The 26,941-nt window shown below is 55.8% G+C and overlaps 2 protein-coding genes across 2 annotated transcripts in view; both read left to right on the plus strand.

The window, feature by feature from the left end:
* Positions 1–3,409: 3,409 nt before the first annotated feature.
* On the plus strand, positions 3,410–16,737 carry AQP1 (aquaporin 1 (Colton blood group)). Its single transcript, XM_024755057.1, has 4 exons — positions 3,410–3,978; positions 13,392–13,556; positions 13,852–13,932; positions 14,674–16,737. The coding sequence occupies exons 1-4, from the start codon at positions 3,589–3,591 to the stop codon at positions 14,851–14,853; spliced, it is 816 nt and encodes a 271-aa protein (XP_024610825.1). The 5' UTR covers positions 3,410–3,588; the 3' UTR covers positions 14,854–16,737.
* A 2,015-nt stretch (positions 16,738–18,752) lies between these two features.
* Positions 18,753–26,941, plus strand: part of GHRHR (growth hormone releasing hormone receptor) — a 31,626-nt gene continuing 23,437 nt past the window's right edge. The window contains exon 1 of the mRNA XM_024755024.1: positions 18,753–18,764. The gene's annotated coding sequence lies outside the window, so the exon portion shown is untranslated. The remainder of the gene's footprint in view (positions 18,765–26,941) is intronic.

A 26,941-nucleotide genomic window follows, 5' to 3' on the forward strand; every position in this document is an offset into this window, starting at 1 on the left:
GGTCACACTGGAGGGGGAGCTGGGTGGGTGTGGTGCCCTCCACAGGACCCAAGCTCCCCGGCTGGCAGGAGCACAGGGGCGGCTCTGGCCTCTCCTAGCTGCTCCGATGCTCCCCGCCCCACACCGATTACGCGGACGCGGTGAAGATGGTCCTGTCACTCCCACCCCTCACTCATCCTAGTGCCTCCAGGGCCAGCTTCCCCTGCCCTTGTCTTTGTTCCTGGCCCAGCAGAGCTGGGGTTCCCATCTGGTACCCGGGTCCATCAGGGCCCTTCCTGATAGGTGAGCAGAGAACCAGACTGGGGTTCCTGAGTTCCCCAGCTCTGCCATTCCTTGGCAAACCGCTTACCCTCCGAGCCTCCCAGGGTTGTGGTGAGGATGGACCCTCAGACAAAGGCTGTTTCCTTCCTTCTTTCCCTGGTTGGCCCGGGTTTGTGGCAGACTAGGGAGGAGGTGGAGGGGTTTGGGGCCTTTTTGGGTCTGGGGCTCCCCTTTCCCCATTGAAATGGCCACAGAGGCCCTTTTCCATTATGGGAGATGGTGGGTGAATGAGGGCATTATTCTGGAGATGCCTGCGTTCTGATGGCGCCTCCTGGTGACGGCCGTTCCTTCATCCAAAGGAGTGTAGCTATAATGGTGGCATTTAAGGCAGATATGCCATGCTGACCTGGGAGAGGGGGCAGGAGATGCAGGGGTTTCGGGGACTGTTGCCCTGAGGACCCTCGTATCATCCTGAGATTAGTGGGTGCCTAATTTGCCTGGGCAAAAGTGCTTTGTCAAGACCCCTGTGTCCCCCGTCTCCTGCCCCACTCCAGACAGACATGGCCATCCAGCAAGTACACGCTCACGCACGCGTGCCCCCCACAGTGATACACTCAGCCACTCACACAGAGCCTGCAGGCTCATGTGCTAGAAGGAGCACTTCAGGAGCACAAGGAGCTGGGCCGCCTCGTTCGTAGCTGTCCCCCAGTGCCCAGAACAGTGTTTGGCCGTGACACGGGCTAAGTAATTATTTGTTGGACGAGTTAGTACTTCCCAGGTGACTCTCACCCTCATGCATAGTAGCACGTGATGTGTCCCCTGCAGCCTGGGTCCTGACCTGGCCCGTGGACCCTCTCACCGAGCCTGGTCACACACAGGCCCACGCAGGCTCCGATTCTTGTCTCTGGGGTGCTGTATCCCAATACCGGCCTGAGTCTAGTGGCCCCTCTGGGACCAGCTCTCCCCCCTGCTGCCTTCCTCCGGCCTTCCTGGCTGGGTCGCAGCACCTACCACCGTCAGAACTAGTCCCTGCACCGAGCAGAGGGTGTATGTTCCTCGGTGGACAGGGAGCCTGTGGCCTGAAGGGAATGGTCCTGCTCCGGAAGACCCTGCTCTGAGGTGCACCCCAGCCTTGCCCTCCGAGACCGGTCTGAGGGGAAACAAGGCCATCCAGCAAAGCCTCGGAGTGAGGGAATCCCAGCCACGCAGTGGAAGCTCTGGTCGGAGGCTCGGAACTGACCAGAGAACCCTTCTTCACGGGGCGTGGTGGCCACCAGGCCGTGGGGCCAGGGTCAGGGCGTGAGGAGCCTCCTGGGGCGTGGAGAACTGAGCCAGGCCTGCCCGGAGCGAAAGATGCGGAAGAGGCTCCAGGAAGTGTCCTAGTGGGGCCGGCTCCCTCCCTTGGACGGTTAAATAAGGCACCGATGACCTCTGGGCACTGGGCTCTCTGGGCAGGCAGGGCCCGCTAGCCACCATGCTAGCTCCCTGCCTCACATCCACCCTGTCCTGTACTCACAGACACTTAGGTGGACACATCTCCGCAACCCCTGACCCGGTGGGCCTCCTGCCCCCGGCAAACACCAGGCTGATCTCTGGGGGCTCGTCGCCAGGGTGAGGGCAGCCCTGGTGCGCTGCAGCCAGGCAGGACGGAGGCCACTGAGGTCTAGCGTCATCTTCTGCAGATGGTCCCTGGACGCACACAGAGCTCAGAGAAGTCCTTCCCCTCCCTGGGCCTCATCTTCCCACCTGTAAAATGGGGAGAAGCCAGCATTCTGGTGTAGGGCTACGGTGAGGCAGGCAGGGGAGGGATGAGAGGGCCGGGGAGGCCCCTCCCTCCTGGGCCCAGCCTCGCCCAGGACCCCGCCTGGCTCCTCTTCTCACAGAATAATGTGCCTCAGGCTGGTGGCCTGGGGCTCCTGGCCCAGGAGTCCAGTTTCTTGCTGAGTTCATGGGCTGCCGCTGAGCCTCTGGCATGGGGATGCACGGGGCACAGGTGGGACTGCAGGGCGGGGTGGCGGACTGCAGAGCAGCCCCTTCCCCTCCCCCTGCTCGGGGTGTCGCCTGCCCCCCTGCTCCCCACCTCCGCTCTGCTCACTCATCTTTCTCTTTTGGATCCTTGCCTCTGGGTCCAGTCCTGTGTCCCCTGCGCTCTCTCTCTGTCTCTCTTCCTCGGCCGGCCCTGACCCGTCTCCCTGTCTCTGTCTGGGGATCTATCCCTTTCACTTCCACTTTTGCTGATTCGGCTTCTCTCTGTCCTTCCTTCTCTCTCTGTCTCTCTTCCTCTCTCTCTCTCTCTGTCTCCTTTTCTTCTTCCTTTCCCGTCCATGTCCCTCTGCCTCTCCCTTTCGTGCTCCCTCCTTTTCTCCCCCCTCTCTCCCTCCCAGGCTTTCCAGTCTCCAGGTTAGGCTCTGCCATTCCTTCCGTCTCCCCCGTGTTCTGCCAGCTTGACTGTCTTTGAGAGGAAAGTCCTCACCTGCCCTCATCTTCCCACACTTGCCCAGAAATCATCTGCTCAAATTGCTTCAGAAGCTGGAGGGCTCCCAGCGTGGGGGCCTCTCAGATTCTTACTGATCTCAGGCCTGCCCTTGACCACAGAGTGGAGGGTGGTCCACAGACAAGCTCTCTGCACCCTCTGATACCTCCGTGTCCCCATTAACTTTGGCCTGGCCAGTGGGGCTGGGGGCTCTGGGCCATCCCTACAGTGACATCCCGTGGCCAGGTCTGGGCCAGGGGTGAGAGGCCCAGACTGCCCCTGGGGATCCCGGACCTGTGGACTCCAGACTAATGTCACTCTGAGGCGGGATGGGGATGCCAGGCCAGCAGGGTCATGGTGCCCGCCTCCAGGAGGGCAATGTCTACCTGCTGAACCCAGCTGCTCACCCCGCCCCATGCATCCCGAGCGTCTGGACTTGTCCTCGGGCACCCCCTGAGCTTTGCACACAGGGCGGGGACACCTGGATTTCTCTGGCCCTCTGAGGGGGGCCTACTTGGAGGAATTTCTCAAAGCCTATTAGAGCAGTGGCTGCCTCCTGCCTGCCTCCCCGGGCTGGGCAGGGCTGAGGGCGGAGGAAAAGAGGGAGGGAGGGGAGAGAGGAGGAAGGGAAAAGAAGTTGGCAGGCTGACAGCAGAGCTGTGTCTGCATCCATCGCTGAGAGGAGGCCCATGAGGTGTGGGGCGGGCCACGAGCAAGGAGAGGCCTTCCTCCCTTTGTGCTCCCCCCTTCTCCTCCCGCCAGGGTCCTATAAATAGGCCCAGCCCGGGCTGTGGCTCAGCTCTCGGAGGGAGGCGAGCACCAGGCAGCGGTCTCCGGCCAAGCCCCCTGCCAGCATGGCCAGCGAGTTCAAGAAGAAGCTCTTTTGGAGGGCAGTGGTGGCCGAGTTCCTGGCCATGACCCTCTTCATTTTCATCAGCATTGGTTCCGCCCTGGGCTTCCAGTACCCGATAAAGAGCAACCAGACGACAGGTGCCTTCCAGGATAATGTGAAGGTGTCACTGGCCTTTGGGCTGAGCATTGCCACGCTGGCCCAGAGCGTGGGCCACATCAGCGGAGCCCACCTCAACCCGGCTGTCACGCTGGGGATCCTGCTTAGCTGCCAGATGAGTGTCCTCCGGGCTGTCATGTACATCATGGCCCAGTGCGTGGGGGCCATCGTCGCCACTGCCATCCTCTCGGGCATTACCTCCTCCCTGCCCAACAACTCGCTTGGCCTAAATGCGGTGAGTGGGGTGGCCCCAGGCTCTGGGGCCTCAGTGCTGAGGCGGCGCTGGTCTCATCCTCCGCCCATTGTGCAGATGGGGACACCGAGGAACAGAGAGGACAAGAGGTTGCTGGAGGTCACGCAGAGTTGGGACTGGAACTCAGCTACGCCTGCGGTCCAGAGCCTGTTTCCTGCCGGGCACCGTGGGGAGCTGAGACCCAGCGTGACGGTCTTGCCAATGTTCCCCTGCGGGCCTCTATTGTGGGGAATAAGCACAGGCGGCAGCTAACCGCTGGGCCAGCAGTTCCTCGTCCCGGGGCTGTGGTTTCTCGTACCACCACTCCCCAGCCCCGCCTGTGCAGCAGCTCTCTCCCTGTGCAGCCTGGACCCTGGGGACACTCTGCCTGCTGTCCCCAGCCTCCCTGCACCACCTGCCCGGCATGTCCTGCAGCTGGTCACACAGTCCTGTGTGAGCAGGACTCTCCTGGAGGGGGGTCACTCAAGCTTCCAGGCAGCCACCCAGGTCCCCCGAACAAGCTGCCTTCAACGAAAAAGCTCCTCTTGCTCTTCTGGGCCCGGGAATGAGACAAAGATGGGGGGTGAAAACACTTGCTGGAAAGCCTGCAGATGGCTTTCCTGGACCACTCTCTGTCACCAGACACAGAGAGGTGTGGCGCGTGTATTTGTGTCTGTGAACGGTGTGTGCACGTGGGTGCCGGCATGGGCCTCCAAGTCTGTGGAAGCTCCACTGCTTCTGCAAGTGTGTCTGTGAGCACGTTAGTGCTACGTGAGCGTCCCAGGGGGTGCGTGTGTCCCTGCGTGCGCCCATTGCTCGCGGCTTGAATGGGGCCTGGCCTGGGGGCACTCATGAGAAGCAGACTGGGTAGGAGCTGCGGAAAAGAATTTCTCCCGGGCCGCTTAGCACAGCTAATTGGTTGTTGGCGGCAGCTGCGTGCTGTCGCGGACCTGGGCTTTTCCAGACCCTCAGCCAAGTGCAAACTCAGACCTGGCTTGGGCCACAGCAGGGGAAATTTGGCATGAGAGGCTGAGTAAGGCTTGGAGGAGGTCTCAGAGCACCCGAGGGGGTGTTTCCACAGGGAGGGAGAGAGGCAAAGGAGCAGAGAGGAGGAATCAAATCAGGTCGAGACTGGCGGGGCCTGGGCCGGACAGGCCGGCGTGGGAGAGTAAGGGAGCCGGCCAGGGGCTCTGCAGAGAGAGCCGTGGGTGATTAGAGAAGCAGCTGCCCTCTTGCTTCCCAGCCAAAGTTCAGATCCTGGTGCTGCAGCAGGGGGAGGCTTGGTGAGGTCTGTGCAGAGGGCAGCTGGCATGACCCTGCCAAGGAGGGATTAGCACTTCTTGTGTCACAGTGACACCTCACCAAGCCTAGGACTGAAGGTTAGCCCTGCGGCCTGGAGTTTAGACTTTAGTCGGGGAAGATGTGGTCACGGTGGATGTAAGGCCCTCCAGGCCTGTCTCTCCAGTGGGGGCAAAGCCGGATGACTTCGGGGAGTGCGCACTGGGTAGGGTGGATCACCTTGGGGCTCAGCTGGGCACAATGGGGGTTGGGAATGGGTCCTCCTAGGGGAGCAGTTGAGTCTCCCCAGGCCTTCCGTCCCCCTCTTGACCTTCCCTCTCAAGGGACAGGCGGGACAGGCATCTGCTGGCCGACTTCGCTCTCTCACGTGGGCATCCCGGGCAGACTTGAGGAGGGCAAGCACCTACCTCTGTGCCACCTTGATCTGGCCACACCCTGCTTTAGTGTCCCTTTCCCTCTCAAGGCTCCATTTTCCAAAGTCACCCCAATACCTGAGCTGGATGGGTTGCAGAAGGGGGAGAAAAAGGGGCCCAGCCCTGGGCGGGGAAGCAGGCAAGTTGGGTTCAAGGCCTGGCTACTGCTAACTTGTTGAGTTTTCTTGGCGTTGAAAACCCTGAGGCTCCAAGAGGGGACCTAGGTCTCTTGATATCTCTTGGCCACACCCATAGTACGAACAAGCTTACTTTGTGGACTTGAGTTTATCACTCTTCCCAGGAGGGTCTGGCTAACAGGAGCCCAAGAGGGGCCGTGCTGAACCTAAGGGCACTGAGGGCTGTGGCAGGGGCCCGGGGACCCCCATGGAAGTTTGGGGTCCAGAAACACAAGTCCTGGGCTGAAGAACAGGAAAAGGGTCCAGAGCACTGAACCTGGGATCTGAAGAGACCTGGGAGGTGGCCTCAACACCTCAAGAGGGGCAGAGACCAGCCTACACAGGTGACACACTCTTTCCTCCAGGCTCTGGGGGAGGCTCCCGCAGCCCCTTGAGTCCCAAGCCCCACCCCAGCCCAAACCCATGGTTGGCATGGAGATTTCCAAGGAAAATAGGGAAAGAAGTGACAGGAAATGGTTGGAATGAGTCAGGGGGTATCCCCCGGGGACATGCTGGGGACAACTTTCTCCTCACTGAGTCAGGGCTCAGGATATGTCCCAGAGGGGCCATGGACCTCTGTCCAGCCTGGCGCATCCTGGCTAGTTCTCAGAGCCAAACCCTGATTTTGTTCCTAGAGTGAGAGGCTCAGAGGCAGGGGTTGGTGCCAGGTCTGCCCTGCCCTAGCTCGGCTACTAATAATACCCTGTGTGATTTCATGCAAGCAACCTTGTCTGTGTGGCCCCAGCTCCCATCTGTGGAAAGGGGAGATCGCAAGGTATGGCTGGGCTCTGGGAAGTCGAAGATGCTCCTGCACCTTGGAATCTGGACCATTCGCCAGCTCTTTTCACTCTTCCCCTCTCTGGCTTGCTCACAGTATAAACGTGACTGTCACTGCTGCAGACTGAATGCAGGGTTGAGTCAGCCCAATCCCTGCCCCGGGAAGCCCATGGTCCCGTGCAAGATAAGCCCGGCGCACATCTGTCCGTGATAGGGGGCAGGAGGCCAGTGCGATAAGAGGTATCAGGGCACCTGGGAACTTCTGACTTTGAGCTGTGGTGAGGGCCAGGAGGGCTTCAGGGAGGAGGTGCCATGAGAGCCTGAATGTGAAGACTCTGGGCTGGGGGGGAAGGGGCTCCTAGGTAGAGGAGGTCATGTCCTGAGAGTCGTGGGGTGTGGCTGATCGGGGGTCATGGTGGAAGGCTGGGGCTCTGGAAAGAGGTGAGGGCTCAGGGTTCAGGCCAGTGTCTACCTGTGTCCAAGAGGGGACTGGATGCCACTCCATCCAGAGCCTCTGATTCCAGCCCCTTTGGGGCCTCAGGCAGAGCGCACACTTCCCTCATTTGGGGGTCTTTCCTCAGCCCCATTGATTCTGGGCCTGACTGCCTGGGGACTGTTTCTACGTGCTGTATCCAGGGCCTGCCTTTAGCCCCAAACTTCCCACTTCCTCAGTGTCCTGGGCCTCAGTTTCCCCAGCCACAGAATGAGAGCACCCCCCTCTCCCTAACCCCCCCTTCCCCATGCCACTGGTTCTTCCAGAGTTGAGGGCCCTCGGCCTCCCCGAGAGCTGGGGGTGGGGGCTGGGGGAAAGGGAAGCCAGTTTTCCGACGGCCCTGCCCAGGGAGGGGGCTGGGGGCTGGGTGGTGATGCCGCTGATGGGACATATAATTACTGTCTCCAGCCAGAACCAGATGAGGGGGAGGGCACAGAGCGAGGCAGGAGCTTTGCGGTGGAGACTTCCCTTACCACGGAAAATTCTTAGGCTCTTTCCCCCATGAGAGCCCTCGGAGCAGCCCTGCCCGCCCCATGTTGCCCACGCTGACTCCTGGCCCTAGCCAGGGCTCGCTGTGGGAATCTTCACGTGAAGGGGCCACGTTCTGAGAGGGGACGTGGCCCGCCGGGGTCCCTCGGTCTAAGGGGACTTGCCTTGACTCCCCCGTCCCCCGGGTCACAGCCTCCCCTCCCATCTGGAGCCTTTAGCTCACTGCAGGACAATCCCATGCTGTCTCCCCCCAACCTGATCTCAGGCCCAAGTAGTGGTCCCCACTTTCTCTAGGGCCCCGCCCAGCAGGGGTGCCTTTACTCTTACCCATCAGGGCTTTCCCCAGGCAGGTCAAACACGCCCCCTGCCTCTCCTTGAAGACTGGTTTGGGAAAGCTTTCCTGGGGGCACAGGGAGCCCTTGGTGCTTGCTGGCAGAGCCCCCTGGGGGGCCATGGTCCTCGCCCTCTGGAAGCACCGACGGGTCTGGGGTCTCCTGAATGGGTGTGGGTTGAGCCCACATACCTGCAGCTAGGGGCAAGGAAACGTCCTGGCCAGGGTCCCCTCAGCCAGAGCCTCTCTCTGGGGTCCAGAGGGGCTCCTCACCCACGGTGGTGCCCAGGGGGTAAGTGAGGGGCTGTCTTTACACAACCAAGGAGCTACAGTCCAGCGGGCAAACACACCCTGAGGCTGGAAAACCTCAACTCAAAAGAGGGTAGAAAAGGCTGGGAAATGCCCATTCCAATGAGCACTTCCTTTCGGTGCCTGAAATCCCACCATCAGGACAACCAGAGGCAGGTGTCTGCTCAGGGTAAAGAAAGACGCTTTTTTAAAAAAAAACTGGGGAAGGGCAGCCTCCAAGTCAGTAAGCTCCCTGTCATCAGGGCTATGCAAGTAGGGTCTGTCAGGCAGCCGGCTGCTCTGGGCTGTGTGTCTGTGGAGGGCATCGGGCGGTTACAGGTGGTTGGGAGGTCCTATAACAGGTTCCATGCCATATGGAGACCAGCGGTTCAGATGGCCTTGTGGGAATCCTGCACTCGGGATCCTGGCCCGGAGGGTGACCGCAGGTCTTGGGGGCCGGGGTCCCACGTCAGGTGGGGAGGAATCCTGGACAAGGTCTGGGGCCTCTATTTTACACGTAAGGAAACCGCGGCCCACAGAGACATGGAGGCGTGCCTAGGTTGCAGAGCAGTTGACGGCAGGCAGGACCCCCGGCCTCCTGCCGCCAGCCCTTGATTATCTCTGCTGCTCCTCATTGCACACATTTACGCTGTACCCGTACACACACGTGCACTCACACACGCAATGGTACATGGCACACGGGCACACACACATGGGCATGAAGCATATTCTCAAGCCTGGGTGGTCCCACTCAGGCCCTGGGACCCTAGGAGGGTACGGGGAGGGTGGTCCTCAGTGGAACCTCTTCCTTTCCCGGGCAGGAGGGCAGGGCCGTCCTGAAGTGAGGAAGGGAAGGAGGAAGCCATTGCTTTGTGTATTGTTTCTTGTCAGGAAGATGAAATGGCTTCTGGGAGCAAAGAGCACTTTGAGACCTGTCTCTCTTTTACTCAAGGGGGCTTCCTTCCCTTCTCCTCCATCCCCAGCCAGTAGTGGCACTTATGTGTGGGTGTGCAACACACAGGGACAGGGTGACACACTCAGAAATGCGTCAGACACACAAGATGAACATCTAGGGCCACACAGAGAGCCCTGCCCCAGCCTCCGCAAAGTCCCCGCTCCGTAAGAGATGGCACCCTGCGTGATAAGGATTTTCAGAGACAGTTAAGATGCATGTGGCCAATACGTGATGAGTGTGTCTGAATGTCCCACGTGGGCTGAAGAAGAGGGTATATCCTCAAATATGGAGGTGCAGGGCTTACGCATTTCCCTTGAATCCAGCTTGTTAATTGTGTGGCTCAAACCTTCCCTGTTCAGGCTTTTTATATTTTTTGCCTCTTCATTCCATCAGTTTCTGAGAGAGGGTTGTTAAACCCTTTCACTCTGGTAGTGGACTGATCATTTTCTTCTTGTAATTCTGTCCGTTTTTGTGTCAGATATTTTTAGCTTGTATTGTTTAGTGCGTACAGGTTGAGAAAGTTTGTAACTCTTGGATAGACTTTTTGTTTACTTATTGTCTAATAAACCTCTTAATGTCTAATGAAAAAGAAAAGGAAAGAGTCACACCTGGACACATGTGGTCCCCCACAGATACCAATCTACAAAGACACACAGAGGCCCCCCAAGCCCTGGATCCTCAGAGGCACATGCATGCCGGAACAGTCACGGAGGGGTGACGTTGGGGGGCTCACCGAGGCCCCCCTCACTGGGAGTGCTGAGTGCTAGAGGCAGTGGGTATAGGGGGCAGCCCTCAATGTCTTCCCTCCCCTGTTCTTTGAGAGTGGATGCCCAGAGCCACAGCCGGACCTGGCCCTGGGACCTGCTGTTCCCCAAGGGTGGGACGCCGTGGTGCCCAGGCCAAGCTGGGGCCCTGGCCCTTAGAAGCTACCTTGGTCATACTGCCCATGGGCAGTGGGGAGGGTTTGAGGCCCATTCCTGGAGAGGTCAGCCTTGTGCCACCCCGGTGCCTGGGACACTCTAGCAGCTACAGAGCATATTCTGCCAGCTCCTCAGGCCAAGCTGGGAATCGTCAGAACCCTTAGCCCAACCTGTGGGTAGCCAGCACCTTGGCCTGTGAGTTTGGGTGGCACAGACCCCCGGAGCAAGGATTCTGACTTTGCTGTCTCCTTCCTGGGCCTTGGGCTCCTTGTCTGTCATCTCGCAGAGCCTTGAGCAGGCTGCCCTGCAAGGTCCACAGAGACCAACGACTGGCCTGTGGTCTCCCAGTTAGAAAGCGAATGAACCAGCCCTGCCGAGCTCCAGAGGGCTTCCCTGGCCGCTTCTAGAGAGGGTGGAAGTCCTAGAAAATTAGCATCGTCTGCTACTTCTGTCACCACACAGCGAGCGTCCCCTTTGAGGTCTGGGCGGGGAGATGAGAAGGTGTCCCCATCTGTCCCCACTGAGCTCCCAGGCCAGGGTGTCTGAGGCACCAACACAGGAGGCAGAAAGGTTACTTCTCTGCAAGATACGCAGGCCGTTCAGTGAGGGCTCGGCAGAGTGGCAGCAGAAGTGAATTCTAGCCAGGGACCCGAGAAAACTTCTTGGTGCTACTGGAGTCTGAACTGGGCCTTGAGAGCGGGCTTCAATGGGTTTGATACAAAAATGGAGAGCCTGCATCTTTCTGATGCTTTAACTAAATGTGTGGAGATTTCTGGTTTTTAGACTTGTGTTCAGAAAATTGATTGTTACTTTTTTTGAAGTGGGGGGGGACCTTCATCGGTGAAATATAAGACCTGGACTGGGCAAAACTACCTGGGGATGTGCAAACATTTTTTTTTTCAATAACAAGTAACCACAAGTGGGATTAGCCCTATGTAAGCAATTGTGTCAAATTTAATAGGTTGTAAACGGGAACATAGGGTCTGAATTTTTACTTGCTCTTTTCTGGACATCAACTTTCAACAGACCTTTAACTATCCTTTCCGATTTTGAGTTATCAATTTTTTTTTTCAGATGTAAGTAACACAAGTGCTTTGGCAGTTGAAAGAGAGGAGGTCATAGACATGGAAACAATCAGGGGAATCTTCCTGCTGCTGGTGGTAGTGGTAACGGGTTTGGGGAGAGGAAGGTTACTAACCCATGTTGTTCTGGGCTGTCAGGTTCTAAGGGCTCTGGGCAGCTAGGAAAGGGTACATCCTAGGGTTCCCAGGGCAGGTGTCACTTCCTGTGGATGGGTCATGGCACCAGGCCCCCTACCCTGCTCACTTTGCATGAAAAGTGGTACCCTTGGGCAGAGCAGGGGCTGGGATGCACAGACCTGGTTAAGAATCAGGGCAGGAGGCGAGCTTGCCGAGACCACGTGTGTGAGGAGAGTGCGGTGGGGCTGGAGAGTATGACGCAGGAGCCGCTTAGAGCAATGGCTCCATTAATCAGTGTGGAAGGGCTGGTTTCAGGACTCCTGGCAGCTAGCAATCATGCGGACCCTGGAGAGCAAAGGAGAGAGCGTGGGGAGGAACCCTGAGCTTCCTGAGCGCTCAGACACGGAGGGTAACAGCAGGTGTGAGTGTGATGGGCATTGGTACAAGCTGCCCGGCCTCACCAGCCTCGCCTCCGTGGAGCCTGTCCCGGCTCCAGGTGGGCTTCACTCCCATCTCCACACTCCTGGGCAGCAGAGCCTCTCCCCTTCTGCCTGCTACCGCCCCCAGTCCTGGGGATGAGATGAGAAAGAGCCCGCACAGAGCCACAACCACCATCCTGATCCCTGCTGCCTCTGCAGCCCTTCTCAAATGCCCCAAGACTGTCCCCACAGCCTTAGAACCTCTGGCCTCTCTGGAGAATGGGAAGGGAAAATTAGATCTATTTTACAGATGGGGAAACTGAGGACCAGAGAGGGCGGAGACCATAGTCATGGTGCGGGACAGCAAGTGGGAGAGCAAGGACCTGAATTCAGGGTTTCTGCCTCCACAGCCCCATGTTGGGGTGTGAAGAAAACTGGGTATTGCCCGGAGGGCTGGCTGAGCTGGGGGGCTGCGGCCCTGGGGTCGGCCAGGAAAGGCCCAGAGCTGGGGCTGCAACACAGGGGAGGGGATGTGAGTCACTTTCCCTGTGACCCAGGGCTGCAGACAAAGGCGGGAAGAGAATTGTTCTTTTGGATGGCCTCAGGGTGGGGCTGAGAAAAGCTCTGGATGGTGGTGGAGTGCCCTCCACCTAGGACTCTGCAAAATGCCCTGTGGCCTCGGAGACAGCCCCATTCCCCTACCCTCCGGATGAGACTTCAAGTTCAGTCTTATTTGGACACACCAGCCTGGGAGAAGGCAGCCTGTGCTGACGAGGCCCAGCTCCCCTGTGTGGGCATATCTGGCCCCTGGGACCCTCACGTGCGGGAAGGTGCAGGGGCTCCATGGGGAGGGATCTCCCTGGTGCAGCTGCAGAGGGAGGGCTCGGGTGACCTCACGGCAGCTCCCATTCCCTTCTTGTTCCATGAGTCATGTTTCTAAAAGTGGCCCAGCAGCAAGTGGGAACCAGACGGTGGTGGTGCAGCCAGCGTGGCCAAAGAGAGGGAGGGGCGCTGGGCCAGGAGGGACAGGGAGGGGGCAGATAGGGAGGGCAGGGCCCAGAGGAAATGGGAGACAGACACTGGACCAGGAGAGAGACAGACAGAGGTGGGGCAGGAGACAGAGGGTGGGGATGCAAGGGACGCAGGCTCAAGGGCGAGAAGGACACAGGGAGCTGTGGCCAGCTAACTGAGGAAGACCCTCCGCATCTTTGGGAATTTGAGACGCAGCAGATGATGGGGGAGGATGTTCAAGACTTTTGGAGTAAGAAGCAATGCCTCCAGCTGGGCCCTGCCACCCGTTTTCTTCTCTTCTTTAATTGTCCCTGAATGTCCCTAACCATCTCCTCCCAGGTCTAGGGCTCACCTGTCGCCTATGGCCTTGGTACCCCCAAGGGTACCCCGGCCTGGATGTAGCTGGGTGCAGAAGCCCCGCCCCCCAGCAACCCCAGGCCTGTCTGGAGTGCCACAGTGTTTCGGCCAAGCTGGCGCTTCCTCAACAGGTGTGGGAGGGGACAAGGTCCACTAATGGCTGTATGTGCTTGAGTGTGGCCTTGCCAGGGGCTGATGCGAAGCGCTCTGAAGGCACTGAGGGTCTGGCCCTGGGGGCCCGGGCCTGGGGGCCCTGGGACGCAGTTCTTACTGCCCCTCTCCCCTACAGCTGGCCCCCGGCGTGAACTCGGGCCAGGGGCTGGGCATCGAGATCATCGGCACCCTGCAGCTGGTGCTATGCGTGCTGGCCACCACGGACCGGAGGCGCCGGGACCTCGGGGGCTCGGCCCCGCTCGCCATCGGCCTCTCTGTGGCCCTGGGGCACCTGCTGGCCGTGAGTGGGGGACCTTCCCAGGTGGCGGTGGAGGTGGGGAGGGCGGAGCCAGGCTGTCGTGGTGTCCTGTCAGGACAGTGGGTGGGACTCCGACAGGGCTCATGCTGTGGGGTGGGGGGACCGCCTGCCTGGGAGAGGAAAGTGCAGGGACCTCCTGACCATCTTTCTGGGTCTGAATGTCACTTGTCTGTTTCCTCTCCGGTCCTCTCTCTCCATGTCACCCTCTCTCTCCCGCTCCCTCTGTCTCTGTTTCTGTATCTCCCCCCCTGTTGCCCCTGCCCCTTCCCCCTCACAGATCGACTACACAGGCTGCAGTATTAACCCAGCCCGGTCCTTCGGCCCTGCTGTGATCACGCACAACTTCCAGGACCACTGGGTAAGGGGTCGCAGGGCTGCCCCGTGGAGGTGGGTGGGAGGTTTTGCTGCCTTATGGAAGACCCGCCCCCATCCTGTGACATTATCTCCCATCACAGAGGCTCTGGGAGATGGCCAGGGCGGAGGAAATAGGGCAGCTGAGACCTGAGATAAAAGGGCCAGTGGGCTCACGCCTCAAGCGGCGTAGGCCAGCCTCCAGTCCCAGCTCAGACCTGCCCCCATGTCATCCCAGTGCCTCTTGGTGCCTGTGTTTCCTGAGCTGGGAGGTGCGGGTGTGGGAGTGCCTGCTTCCCGCCCAGGACAAAGGTCTCGGCACCTGTAAGCTGAGCACGACACAGGGTCAGTGCCCAAGGGATTTAGCTGTTCCCACTGTTGCTGTTTCTTTTCCAGGCCACTTTTTTTTTTTTTTTTTTTTTTGGTATGCAGGCCTCTCACAGGCCACTTTTGATCAAACCAGACTATCTCTGGGGCCTTTTCAAAGCTGGGGAGGGTGGGGCAGTGGCCACCCTCAAGAAGGGGCTGGTCTGACCACGCCAGGCATGCTGAGCTGGGTCGCACCGAGGCAGGGAGACATCCACCACCAGAGTCCTGCCTTGGGCCAGTCACTGGGGGGCACAGGAATGGGGATGCTGGGGTTCAGGCACGGGTGGGAGGGAAGCCAGGTGGTGGCATGGTGGAGCAGGGGTCTCAGGGTAAGCAGTTCCCATCAGATGCCCTCTGAGCACGTCTGCTCTTTTCCTAGATTTTCTGGGTGGGGCCGTTCATCGGAGGAGCCCTGGCCGTGCTCATCTACGACTTCATCCTGGCCCCGCGGAGCAGCGACCTCACAGACCGCGTGAAGGTGTGGACCAGCGGTCAGGTGGAGGAGTACGACTTGGATGCCGACGACATCAATTCCAGGGTGGAGATGAAGCCCAAATAAGGGGGCCTGGCCCAGGCATCCATGTGGGGGGTGGGCAGGGGCGGGTGTAGGGAGGGGAGGGATGAAATCCGTATTGTAGACACTCTGACAAGCTGGCTCAGTCACTCCCCAAAGATCCGCAGGACCTGCATAGTCAAGCCTGATTTGGGGCTGTTTCTATCACCTTCTTTCTCTTTCTCTGTTTCCTGGCCTCAGGGCTTCCTGGGGACCAAGATTTTCCAATCACCCACTCCCTTGAAGTCACAGAGGAGGTGAAAGAGAGGGACCCACCTTGCTAAGTTGTCCCCTCAGAGTGTGATGGGAGGTGTGCCAGAAAGTCCCCCCTCATCCCAAAGTTGCTCACCAACTCACCTGCTGCAGGTGCCTGGGGCTCCACTGTGACTGCTTTGTGCCTTTGGGCATGGCCCTCTTTCCTGTAAAGCGCACTTGTCCGCAAGGATGCTCTGATGGGGAAAAGATCCCAGCAGGTGCCGTGGTAGGGGCAAGTGGCAGACAAGCCTCGACCTTGCGACCTGGCTCACTTCCAGGGCCCCCCCTAGATGTGCTGCATGACCTTGGGAAGGTCTCAATCTCGGGGCCCCAGTGACCCCATCTGTAAAGTTGCAGGGACAGGGAAAGCGATATGGGCCTGAGGCCCCTCTCTAGGATTCTGTAAGTGTAGACACACTGCAGGTTCTGGAAGATGTGGTCTGGACCAGCGCTGCTTCTTCCACTTGCCAAGTATATAGTTGTACCTACACACCTATGTGAACACATGTACATAGGCATACATGTTTCAAAGCAAAGAGCAGCAGACCATCCAGCCACTGGAAGTTCCTGTTCCTGGGGGAAGCAGGTCCGATAGTGGCTCCACTGGACAGAGGCTGCTCTTGTAGAATGAAGGTCATTTAGAGGGCGAGGGAGGAACGCCCATATTCCTTTACTGAGTTGTAGTTGATCTTTTCCACCTATCACTGCATCACCCCCATCATTATTTGGTTCTTCACTTTCTCCTGCCAGTGCAGACACAGGTCACCATTATGCAGGTGTGTTTAGTCATTTGAAGCTTGTCAATTTATCTGAAGCTTATCAAGCCTGAGGACACACGACCGTGATTCGGATCAGCCCTCGGAGGCAGATGCCCTTGCTTCTAAGCCCCCAGCTGATCCCAAGGCAGGAGGAAGAGCAGATCCCCCCCTTACTCCTGAGCTCCTGTTTGGAGGCATTTGGGGCAGCTGGGTGACCTGTACAGGCTGCCCAGGTCATAGTCTTCCCTCCTCTTTTATCTGGAGGGGAGAGTTGGTCTTGACCCGAGGAAGTAGCTATGGCTGCAGCCCAAGGACAATTCAGAGCACAGTCTGTTCGGGGGCAGCTATCTACACAGTCCATTCAATTCCACCAGGGTCAGAGCAGGTCTCCCTATGTGCCTGTGGCCATGATGGTGACAGAAACTGAGAGACACAATACACAGGTATCTAGGAGCAGCAGGACGACCCATCATGATATCCGCACACTCCCTTCTCCATCTCCTAGAAAAACTTCTAGCCCATTTAACAGATAGACTGAGGCCCAAGGACCCACAGCTAGATAATGATTTGGCCAGGCCTAACAGCCAGGACCATGTCTCTGGCTACTCCCTGGACTGTGAGACTGGTCCCTCTCAGTCCCAGCTTCTGCATTTCTGCCTGGGCAATGGCCAGGGGCCGGGAGGGGTGAGTGTTGTGCTGGAGGGGAGAGGGGCGCAGACCCTTCCTGTCTTGCTCTGACTGCTGCACACCAGAACCCTGCATCTGTCTGCTCTGCATATATATCTCTTTGGATTTTGAATTTCATTATATGTTAAGAAAATAGGATTTTGAATTTCATTATATGTTAAGAAAATAAACAGTAATATAAGTCATCCAAGCTCTCTGGAATGAAGTTTTCCTTCTTTTGCCACCATGTTCCCACTAGGGATCTCTGGGTCTGAGAGCTTGGGCCCACTCCTAGGGACCCAGTCTGAGGGGGAACCAATGCCTGCCCTCCTGCCTCCAGGATCCCTGGTCTCAGGGAGTGGACACAGCCCCACCCAGAACTCCATCTGAGAGACACAGGGTCTTGCCCCTAATTTTTGATTCTGATCTGTGAAAGGGATGGGGGAAAGCAGGAATGAAGTGTGACAGCCCGTGGCTCCCCTCTGATCCCTAAGAACAGAGCCCAGGGAGCACCAGGGACTTCCCAGGTGACCCTCCCTCTGACCTTCCTCACATTTGTGACCCACCTACACCTGGGCTGGGCACTGGGGCCCACAGGCTTGCCCGGGGAGCTCAGCTCCAGGGGTGGGTATGGAGAGAGACTTGCCCGCCAGAGTGAGGTTAGTGCCAGGCGCAGGGGAGGCTTAGCTGGCTGGGGAAGGATGACCTGCAGTAGCTAAGAGGGGAAAAGCCACTTAGTCCCTTGAGGCCTTGCGGGGCTAAGGGCTCCTCCTCTCTGAAATCACGAGCCACATTCAGTGAGTTTGTGCATTTTCCCGTGGTGGATCTGTGGCTTTTGTCAGACTCCTAAGGGGTCTCCCCAGGGCAGAAGGTAAGAGAGGTCAGAGTGGGTTGACCTCCGCCCCCAGGGTGACAGGAAGCCTGGAAAGGACCCCTCTGTCTGTTCCTGACTTTCCACCTGTCCCCCATGTAGCCCAAGGCCAGCGTGGGCTGAAAGGTTCCAGCTAGGCCTGTTCAGCTTACAAAACCCCTTCCCACCCATGGCCACCCTCAGTGTTGGGGGCTCAGCAGCCATGGGCATCCTCACTTGATGGAGGGGAGTGGACACTCAGGCACATGTCCCAGTAATAGGACAATTCTTTGCCAAGCTGACATTTGGACCCAGGCCCTTGACACTCCCCCTGACATGCACACACACTTTGGGCTAGTTTCTCAAAACAGGGACAACTATACTGGGAAACCTAGTGCCCAATAACAGGAGGCCCAGAGTCTGGGAGGTTCCGAGAACCATCAACCTGGATATCTCACTGGGCCACGTGGACAGGCATTGCCATGAGCGTGGGCTGAGCAGGTCAGGGGTGACTGGGAAGGTCCTGGCATCACAACTCTGCTACTAAGAGATGCACAGTTCCCACCTCCCTCTGGTGGGGGGCTTTGCTGACGGTGATACAAGGGCGGCTTGGCCCGTGGAGGCCAAGGCTCAGTGCTGTTGGAGCAGGCTTTCTTATTCCAGCGTGAACTGGGCCACTGTGAGTGGCACCTGGGCCCTCAGTCCATGCAAACTGCCTCTGCACCTCCCAGGCTGAGGACAGGCTGCTATGAATGGGAGGGTGCTGGCCAAGCTATGGAAACAGGGTCCAGTCTAGCTTGCGGCAGCCCACCTGTGCAAGTATTCCGAGGCTCTCTCTCACAGCCCTTCTTGACTTGTCTCCTTACCTTGTCCCATCCTCCCTGGCGTGAAACCCTCTCAGAACCCATAAGGGCCCTTGGCCACCCCCACCTCAACCACCTTCCTTTGGTATCCTCTGGCCATTCCAGGGCAGAGCCTTTCTTAGTGATTGTTTTGTTTTAACTTCTAGAATCCTAGTGCCAAGATACACAGCCTGAAGAAGAGGTCGAGGAACCTCCCTGGGACTTCACATACAAGCTTTCTAATCCTTATAACATCCTTGGAAGGTAGAGATGACAACCTCTGTTGTAGAGGACACCGAGGCCCCTGAAGAGGAAATGATTTGCCCAAAGCCCCACAGTGCGCTGGTGGGAAAACTAGGATTTTGAACTGGCTCTGTCTGGCTTCAAAGACTGGGCTCTTTCCACTATGTGGTGCGGGCCCATTTTGTCAAGACTCCCACTAAGTTTAGCTCTGGCCCAGCTAGGCTTCCTCTGCCTGGAGGGTGTTGAGAGGAAAAAGGAAGGGAAAAGAATACCTGGCTGAAGGGAACTCTAGCACCAGGAGAAGTGCCGTTCATTCTGGGGCCAAATGGCCATTGTTTCTGCTTGAGACATATTGGCACCACCTGGCCCAAGACTGCTCCCTGGCACTGGCCTCACCCAGTGCCCTCCAGGGCTGACTGTCCCTCTCTCTATTTGGGAGGAATATGTCTGATAAACTTGCTCATCCAGAGGTTGTCCTCTCCCACCACAGTATATGAGATGGGGTAGGACAATGCTATACCCTGAGGGATAATAATGCACCATTCAGGCCTGAGGGCAAAATCTGTAGGGCCAGGCTCTCCCAGACTCCCTCTCATCTTCCAGACCGTGGGTTCAGGGCTTCAGGTAACCTATCTCCCAAGGGTCATCCCCAGCTCTGCTCTGCTCATGTTCTGTCCAGCCCAGCACAGAGGAGAGGTTTTAGGAGAATAACTGGAACTGAAGTAGAGCTTCTGGAGCAACCAGGACACTTGTCTGTTTCGTTCATCAAAATTTAATGGAGAGAGTATATTTCCTGGAAGATTCCATGACTCAACCTTGGTTCCCCAGCTGCCAAGCATTCAAGCAACTACACACACGAGGTGTGTTGATGAGGGGGTCATCTATCACCCTCCTCCATCTGGGTCCATGCTGATCAGCTACCAGGCCACTTCCTTCACTGGATTCCCCCATGGTCCCATGGATACCTGCACATGGAGGTGGCTCAGCTGGCTTGGAAGGCTGTGCTCTCTGTGCTTGGCCCAGAAAGAAGCAGGATGTAATTCAGCATCCTAGAATGAATGAATCCTAGAATACTTCTCCCTCCATTAAACACTTTTTAAAAATAATTAATTAATTAATTAGAATTAAGAGATGGACAAGGCCATATTTACGGGCCTTTAATAATTAATTAATTTTATTTATTTATTTTTGGATTCATTGGGTCTTTGTTGCTGTGCGTGGGCTTTCTCTAGTTGTGGTGAGTGGGGGCTACTCTTCGTTGTGGTGCGTGGGCTTCTCCTTGCGGTGGCTTCTCTTGTTGCGGAGCACGGGCTCTAGGCATGCGGGCTCAGTAGTTGTGGCGCACGGGCTTAGTTGCTCCACGGCATGTGGGATCTTCCTGGACCAGGGATCAAACCCGTGTCCCCTGCACTGGCAGGCAGATTCTTAATCGCTGCGCCACCAGGGAAGCCCTGTCATTATTTTTTAAACATTCTGAAGGTTCAAGCAAATGTCACAATACAGGAAAATAATCAGTATAAATATTGGGATATAAGAAAAACAGTTGATATGAGTATATGATTTTATATGACCTCCTGCCTCCAGTCAATCAGTCCTGGGTTTCTAAGCATCCAGGAATGTAAGATCCCTTTTGATATATCCTTTTCCTCCAGGATCAAGGGGACTCCTCTTTCCAGGCCCTCGAGAGTTCTATGAGAGAATTGACCTTTGAAGCTATCCGGGACTGGGGTGAGTCAACTGGTCAGACATAGATGCCACAAGCCTCAATGGGGCTAGCGACCTGTAAATCTGGCCCCGACTCCAGCATCCTTGTCCATCTCAAAAGCTCTTGTAGGCTCCAAGAGGACCCAAATGAAAGGGTGTGGGTGGCTTAGGGCAGCCATTTGCCACCTGGCCTCAAGGACATGGTGCCTTTTGGGGATTTGGTAGAAGCAAGGCGGGCTCACTTCCTTTTGGGTTCCCAGGCTGGTCCTCAGTGTCCTTGGAACCAAAGCCAGGAGCTGGTCTGGAAAAGCACTAGAGGGACTGGTGCCAGGGGCCCCCACCCGTGGCACAGCCTGGCCACGTGCTGACTGATTCGGATTTTTCCATCACTCCTGGAGGTCACACCTTCACTGGTCAGGAGCCTCTCAAGGAAGGAGATAGTGATTAATGTTTTATGGATGAGCTGCTGGGCAGATGCCTTGTTTTCTTTAGGTTTAGAATACAATGAGGATGATGAGTGGAATTCGCTGTGAGCTGGGGGCCAGGGAGGGGCCATTTTTTGGGGCTGGGGACACACAGGTGATGATGTTTCCTGTTCTTGGTGCTCCTAAAGGGGAAATTCTGGAGGTAGGGAAGGCAGGTGAGGTCCTCGCCAGCAGGGCCATCATCCCCGGCCCTCAAGAGACAGTTCCTACCAATACCTCGGGCCCTGCTGGGCAGAGAGGCCACTGGTGAAGGAAGCCCAGAAATTTTAACGAGCTTGTCTGCTTAGAGGACTCTACTTCAGTCTAATAAATCATATTCTCAGTATATAGGGTTGTGCATAATTTTCTGTTCTTTCCAGTGTATTGATGGGGAATGGCGCAAGGGCAGAACTGATCTTCGGCCGTGTGGGGTAGTACGGCCTCACCAATTCTTTGTTTGTTTTGTTTTTAAAATATTTTAAGTAACAAATTATATTTAAGTTAAATAGTAAACGGCACCAAGTTGAGTATAAGTCAAACATGTTACTAAATACATGAAAAATGAAGTTAAGTTAAATGAATATAGAAATATTTATTTCCTTGGAATTTCTTCCCCATGGACTTTTTCTAATTTTTACTTTTTTATTGGAGTAGAGTTGATTTACAATGTTGTGTTAGTTTCAGGTGTACAGCAAAGTGATTCAGTTTGTATATTCAGTATATATACATATATATATATATATATTCTTTTTCAGATTCTTTTCCCTTACAGGTTATTACAAAATACTGAGTATAGCTCTCTGTGCTCTACAGTAGGCCCTTGTTGGTTATCTATTTCATATATAGTATCGGGTATATGTTAATATTAAAATACCTCCATTTATTCTGAGCTCTTCAAGTACCTCACCCCACCCCTCACCCATAGCTGTCTCGTCTCCGCCTCCCCTGGTCCTTCTCTAGTCTCTAGCCTCCCCTGGACCTCTCCACAATCCAGCACTTAAAGGCTTAACATGTCATCAGCAGGGGACCTCCAGGACCCTGTCCACCTCAACAGTTGTGGGGTAGTTCTGGTGGATCGGTGCCCTTGCCACGTAAGACATATATTTTGCATATCCCCTCTAGGTAGGAAAGAATGCATTCTCCCTCTCTCTCTCTCTAGTATCTCTCTCTCTGTATATATATATATATATACACATATGAGGTGTCTATCCAGTAAGGTCCAAATTAGAAACTCTGTATGTGTATGTGTGTGTTGGGGGAGAGCTTATTCCTGCAATACTATATTTGGAGTCATCCTCTGATCTGTCCTAAGAACTTGCCAGTGATTCTTACTCATGGGAGCGCCACAGCACAGCTTTGTGTAGGTACACAGACCCAGTGCTCTGCCAGCCCTTGCAGCCTCACCCAGGACCAATCCCTACCACATAGTCAAAGGCTGAAGTCCTCTGCCCAGGGTATGTTTCTTAAGAGATGTCCCCACTAGGTGCTATGCTCAGTTTGTCTGAAGCCAGCCTATCCTCCCTCCAGACCTGGGAAGGCTGGTCTGGCTGTGCTCATAAAGGGGGACCTAGCATACACTTTCAACAAGCTACTACGGAAGCCAATAGAACTACAATTTGGAGGGAGAAAAATATTGCCTTTGGGGAGAAAAATGAAAGAGAGGGAAGGAGGAAAAGAGAGAGAGAGATAGAGAGAGATAGAGAGAGAGAGAGAGAGAGAGAGAGAGAGACTCAGTGAATTCAACCAATGATTCCAATCCAAAAGAAGCAAACCCAAAGAATTAATAAAAGATGAAAAAGTTCTCAAGGATGGGAGCCCACCATTGATAGCACGCTTGAACATTCTGAAAAGTGACTAATATATCCTTGACACCTTACTTAACATGAGTATTATTTTTTATTTATTTATTTATTATTTTATTTATTTATTTATTATTATTATTTTTTAAACTTAGCTTATATTTTTCATAATGCAACTTAAATAGATATAAAAACTTATACCTTTAAGGAGCTCAAATAGAAAACCCAAACAACCCAAACCCATAAAACCAATAAAATTAATTATAATCACGCAGACGCTGGCATCTGTGGACGGTGCCCATGTCATGCTAGGTGTCAATACATTGTTGTGGGTGTGGGGAGAGTGCTATCAAGCCCATAAAGTAGGAATCAGTGATGTCAGAGGTGATCGTGGAACCTCCCACAGCATCTTCTGGATCTGCTTGCCACTGGATGACGTGAACAACTCACAAAGTTTTAGTTATTTGTTTAACTCCAAGGAAACCTTCTTTAAATCAAACTTGGGTTTTTGAACGCAGTGAAGGCACGTTACCCAGACCACAGAGCAGACAGGCATCTGCTGAGTTCCAGGCAGTCCATGCCCATCTGCCCACTGGGAAGAGCAAGTTCCTGGCAGTCTGATAGAGACCAGGCTCCCTCCTTTCCCTCGCCAAATCAGGTCTTCTTGCTTGGGTAGATTACACATAACTTGGTGGTGTTTTTGTTTTTTTCGGCCAGTGAGATTTTTTTTTTTTCAGTGAGAAATACATAATAAATTATCCATTTGATAAAAATGCTGGCAACCTCTGTTTTCACGTACATACTTCCTCCTGATTCCTTGTGAATCAGGCACTGGGAGGTGAGTTCCATGTTCAAGAAGGATGGAGCTAGTTTCATGTCTTGGTCAAATCGTTGACCGAGGCTGGTTTTGGAGGCAACCTCTCCCGAAGGCACAGGGCACACAGCCATCAATGTCCACAGGCCGTCTGGCATGTACCAGCTGGCAAGCATACACCAGCAACTCTGCAGCAAGCATTCGTGAGCTCCTGTTCTAGCATTCTGTGCGTTCATCCATATTTCTGGGGTCTCATCAGCAAAGACAGGGACACGGGAAATTCCTGGTCCTCCGTATCCCTGTATCCCTTTGTCCCCTGCTTCCCTTTAACCCCCTCTCTCTGCCTCTCTGCTCTGTCTCTGCTCCACACCCTGTGAGAGGATTCCTGGGCTCTAGGGAGAGAATGACTCTGTTAAACTGTTTGTAAAGTTCCGGGATTCACTGATGCGCCCGGATTGTGACTGACGAGCCGGTGGCACCTTCCATCCGAGACGAACTCCAAGAATTTCCGCTGCTGGTACTGACCTCCTGGCCTGGGAGGAGCCACTGCATCTGCCTCCAGGAATGTGGGGCCTATAGAGACACCAAGCCCAGGAATGCCTGCATGGGGCCCAAAGCTTTAGCTCCAGAAAATTCTGAGAGCTCCCAGCTCCCTGCCGATTTCTCTCTTTCTCCCCGTGAAGCCGCCTCAGGCTGCAGGGAAAATCCTAGAGAGTTAGATTTGAAACAAAGCTTAGCAGCCATGGGGATTTTACTGGCAGGTGCCATCCCCGTGCCCGGACAAAGCCTGAGTGAATGGGCATAGGTGGATCACCTGCCCTACGTGGTCCTCGCGGAGTGAGAGCCCCACCTCTTGACTGGTTTTCCCAGGTGCTGAGGTAATTTTGAAAACTGCATCACCCTATGGGAGGCTCATCATAGCAGAGGCTCTGACAAGTCTCGCAATAAGAAACTCACTTGTTTAAGCCAGCGTTCACCAAACTTATTTGTCCACAGACCTCTCTTATGGAAGCAATTCGATGACTGTTTTGGAGAACTGGTTTCTACAGAGCACATACTGTCATTGTTGGCCTGGGCATTGTCTCTGAGGGCCCCTCAGCTTTCAGATTCCCCTGTTGAAAACCTTAGTTTGTCAGAACCTTGCCTGAGGGCAGGTGCAAGGGAAGAGGGTGAGAGAGAGGTTCTGAGTTCAGAGTGAGGGGGCTGGAGGTACAGGGGAAAGGAGAGGCGGTAAGGGTGTGTGTGTGCATATGGGTGCAAGAGAGAAATGCAGAAGGGGGAGGGTCGGGGAGAGAGTCGGCGAGAGATACAGATAGCCAGTTATCAGGAGAGACAGAAGGATTACAAGGGTTGAGAGACACAAAGAGAGAGAGAGAGAGAGAGGGCTGGGCTGCGTATGGTCCGACTGGTGGGTGGGGAGGACCTTCCTCCCTGCAGTGACTCTTCCTCTGGGCCCATCACTGATTAATCCCCATCCTGCTCGGTCCGGGGGAGCTAGTACAGGGGCCAATGGCAGGTGCCTGGTGTACCCAGTGAAGGCCTCCAGGAAAGGAGCCTCCATGAATCATTGACTGGCCTTTCATTGTACTGGAACCAGCTGGGGCTGGTGTGCGTGCCAAGCTCCTGGGGCTGTGGGTAAAGGTGGCGCAGGCTGGAGGGAGCCCAAGCTGAGCCAGATCTCATCCAGAGCCTTGGAAACAGGCCGATCCAGGGCTGTCAGGATGTGCTCGGCACACCAGGGCTCCCGCACCTCCAGAGTTGGCTGCAGCTGTTGGAAGTGGGCTGGGAGTCCAGGGCCCAGAGCACTAGGCCTACCTCTGCTACCCTCTTACCATGGAACCTTTGGATGCATTCCTTCTCCTCTCTGGGCCTTGGTTTCCCCAGCTGTATGATGAGGATTGAATTTGAGAGTCCAAAAAGCCCCTCTCAGATCTAGGATTTTGCTCAAAGTCCTTTCAAAACCTCATGCCTGGAGGCCTCTCTCCATGTGTGGGCCCGGGGGTCTTGGCATTCACACCCCAGCTCATACCTCTGCAGTTTTTCCTAAGGCCCACTGGGCTCTGCGCTTGCTGTGGGGAATGCAGAGGGATGGAGGCCTTGGATCCGTCCTTGGAAGCTCCAGGATGCTTTGGGAGACCCGACCTCCCCCATGGCCAGGATTGGTCCGTCCAGCTCTGAAAGGTGCAGGACTGGGCTACACCTGTCCTCCCCAGTCGTCTGTGCCTCTGCTGGGCTGGGCGACCTGGAGCACCCCTCCCCCAACTTAGTTTCCCCATAGCACGGCGATGGGAGGGAGCTGGGTCACTCTGGGCTCTCATGGAGGCTGGGCCCACACACCATCATTCCCAGCCCTCTCTGCCCCGGCTGCTGGTGCTGGAGACTCAGGCCCAGCCCCCTGCCAAGGGAGGAGGGCGCCTGGGCAGAACCTGGCCCTCATTCCACATACTCTGGGGCTTCCCAGGGTGGAAACACCACCCTGTACCTTAGCGAAACTCTTGGGGGAGCCAGAGAGGACCCTTCCCAGGGCTGAGCACGCCCAGGGGGACCATTTCCAAGGCCTTTCTTACATGCTCACATGGCCCCTACGCTCCTCTTTTTGGCCGCTAATCCCTTGTGGGCCCTACAAGGCAAGTTCTGGGCCTTAATGGATTGAGGAGGGAGTCGGGAAGGGGGTGGGTAGGGCTCCTTAGCAGGTCAGGCTGGGAGTAGAAGCTGCCTGTTTTCTTGGGTATCCTGGGACAGCCGTGTCTGCATGTGGGGACCGCGGGGATGAGCTATGATGATGCCAGGAAGCTGAGAAGGTCTGGGGGTGATCAAGAGTTGCCCAAATCCCCCACACCTACATCCCTGTGCCCATTAAAGAGCTGGGGAATCTGAGGCCGGAGAGAGGGGCCCTTCACTCATTCACCTGGGGGCTCCGTCCTTGCTAGGACTAGAGCTCTTCCTGCTGCCCGAGCTTGCTCTGGCCCTCATCCCTGGCTGTCTTTCACTGGGATCATTTCTCATCTTTGCCTTTCCCTATCGCTGCGGGGCAGCCCTAATCCATCTCTGCAAAGGCCTTTTCAGCCCCCAGAACTGCTCTGGGCACAGTGGGTGCCCAGGCATGGTTGCCAGACTCACCTGGCTCCCCGTTTTGATGTCAGCCCTCTCAGCTTGCCCACCTGTGCACCTCCACTGGTCATGGGGTGAGGGAAATGTTTGCTGAACAAAAGAGAAGAAAGGAAAGGGGTGTCCAGGGGATGCAGGCCTTGCAGGCTGGACCTCAACGGGAAGCCAGAGGCGCTGTTTCTCCAGGCACCAAGTGAAGGGACCACAGGGTAGGCAGAGAAGATGGGAGCACAGGCCAGAGGAGCCGCTGGGGAGGAGGCTGGCCTGGGTGCTCTGAGCCGACTCCTTAGGCTCCAGGCTCTCGGTGCCTGGGAATTTCAGGATGGATCTGGGCTTTGGAGATGGGGGATCCTGGACTGGGGTCAGAAGGGAGTCTGGAGCCCTCAGAGTGGTCCATGAAGGGGCAAGGGGAAGCCCATTTGCCATGTCCTGCTACGTCTTTGCACTGTGCAGGATTCTCATATATATTGCTTTGCTTGATACTCATAAATGAGCTAAGAGTTAGGGATTCACCTGTTCATTCAATGGAGAAATATTTCTGGAGCTCCTATTATGTGTCAAACCTTGTTCTGGGTACTGAGTATTGAACAA

This window comes from Neophocaena asiaeorientalis, unplaced genomic scaffold, assembly GCF_003031525.2.
Source record: "Neophocaena asiaeorientalis asiaeorientalis breed wild unplaced genomic scaffold, Neophocaena_asiaeorientalis_V1.1 scaffold36, whole genome shotgun sequence".
NCBI classification, from domain to species: Eukaryota; Metazoa; Chordata; class Mammalia; order Artiodactyla; family Phocoenidae; genus Neophocaena; species Neophocaena asiaeorientalis.

Excerpts from the sequence above, each read along its gene's own strand:
- AQP1 (XM_024755057.1), top strand. The coding sequence starts at position 3,589 with ATGGCCAGCGAGTTCAAGAAGAAGCTCTTTTGGAGGGCAGTGGTGGCC. Across the intron at positions 13,557-13,851 it reads CCCTGGGGCACCTGCTGGCC|ATCGACTACACAGGCTGCAG; the intron begins GTGAGTGGGGGA and ends TCCCCCTCACAG. Across the intron at positions 13,933-14,673 it reads ACAACTTCCAGGACCACTGG|ATTTTCTGGGTGGGGCCGTT; the intron begins GTAAGGGGTCGC and ends CTCTTTTCCTAG.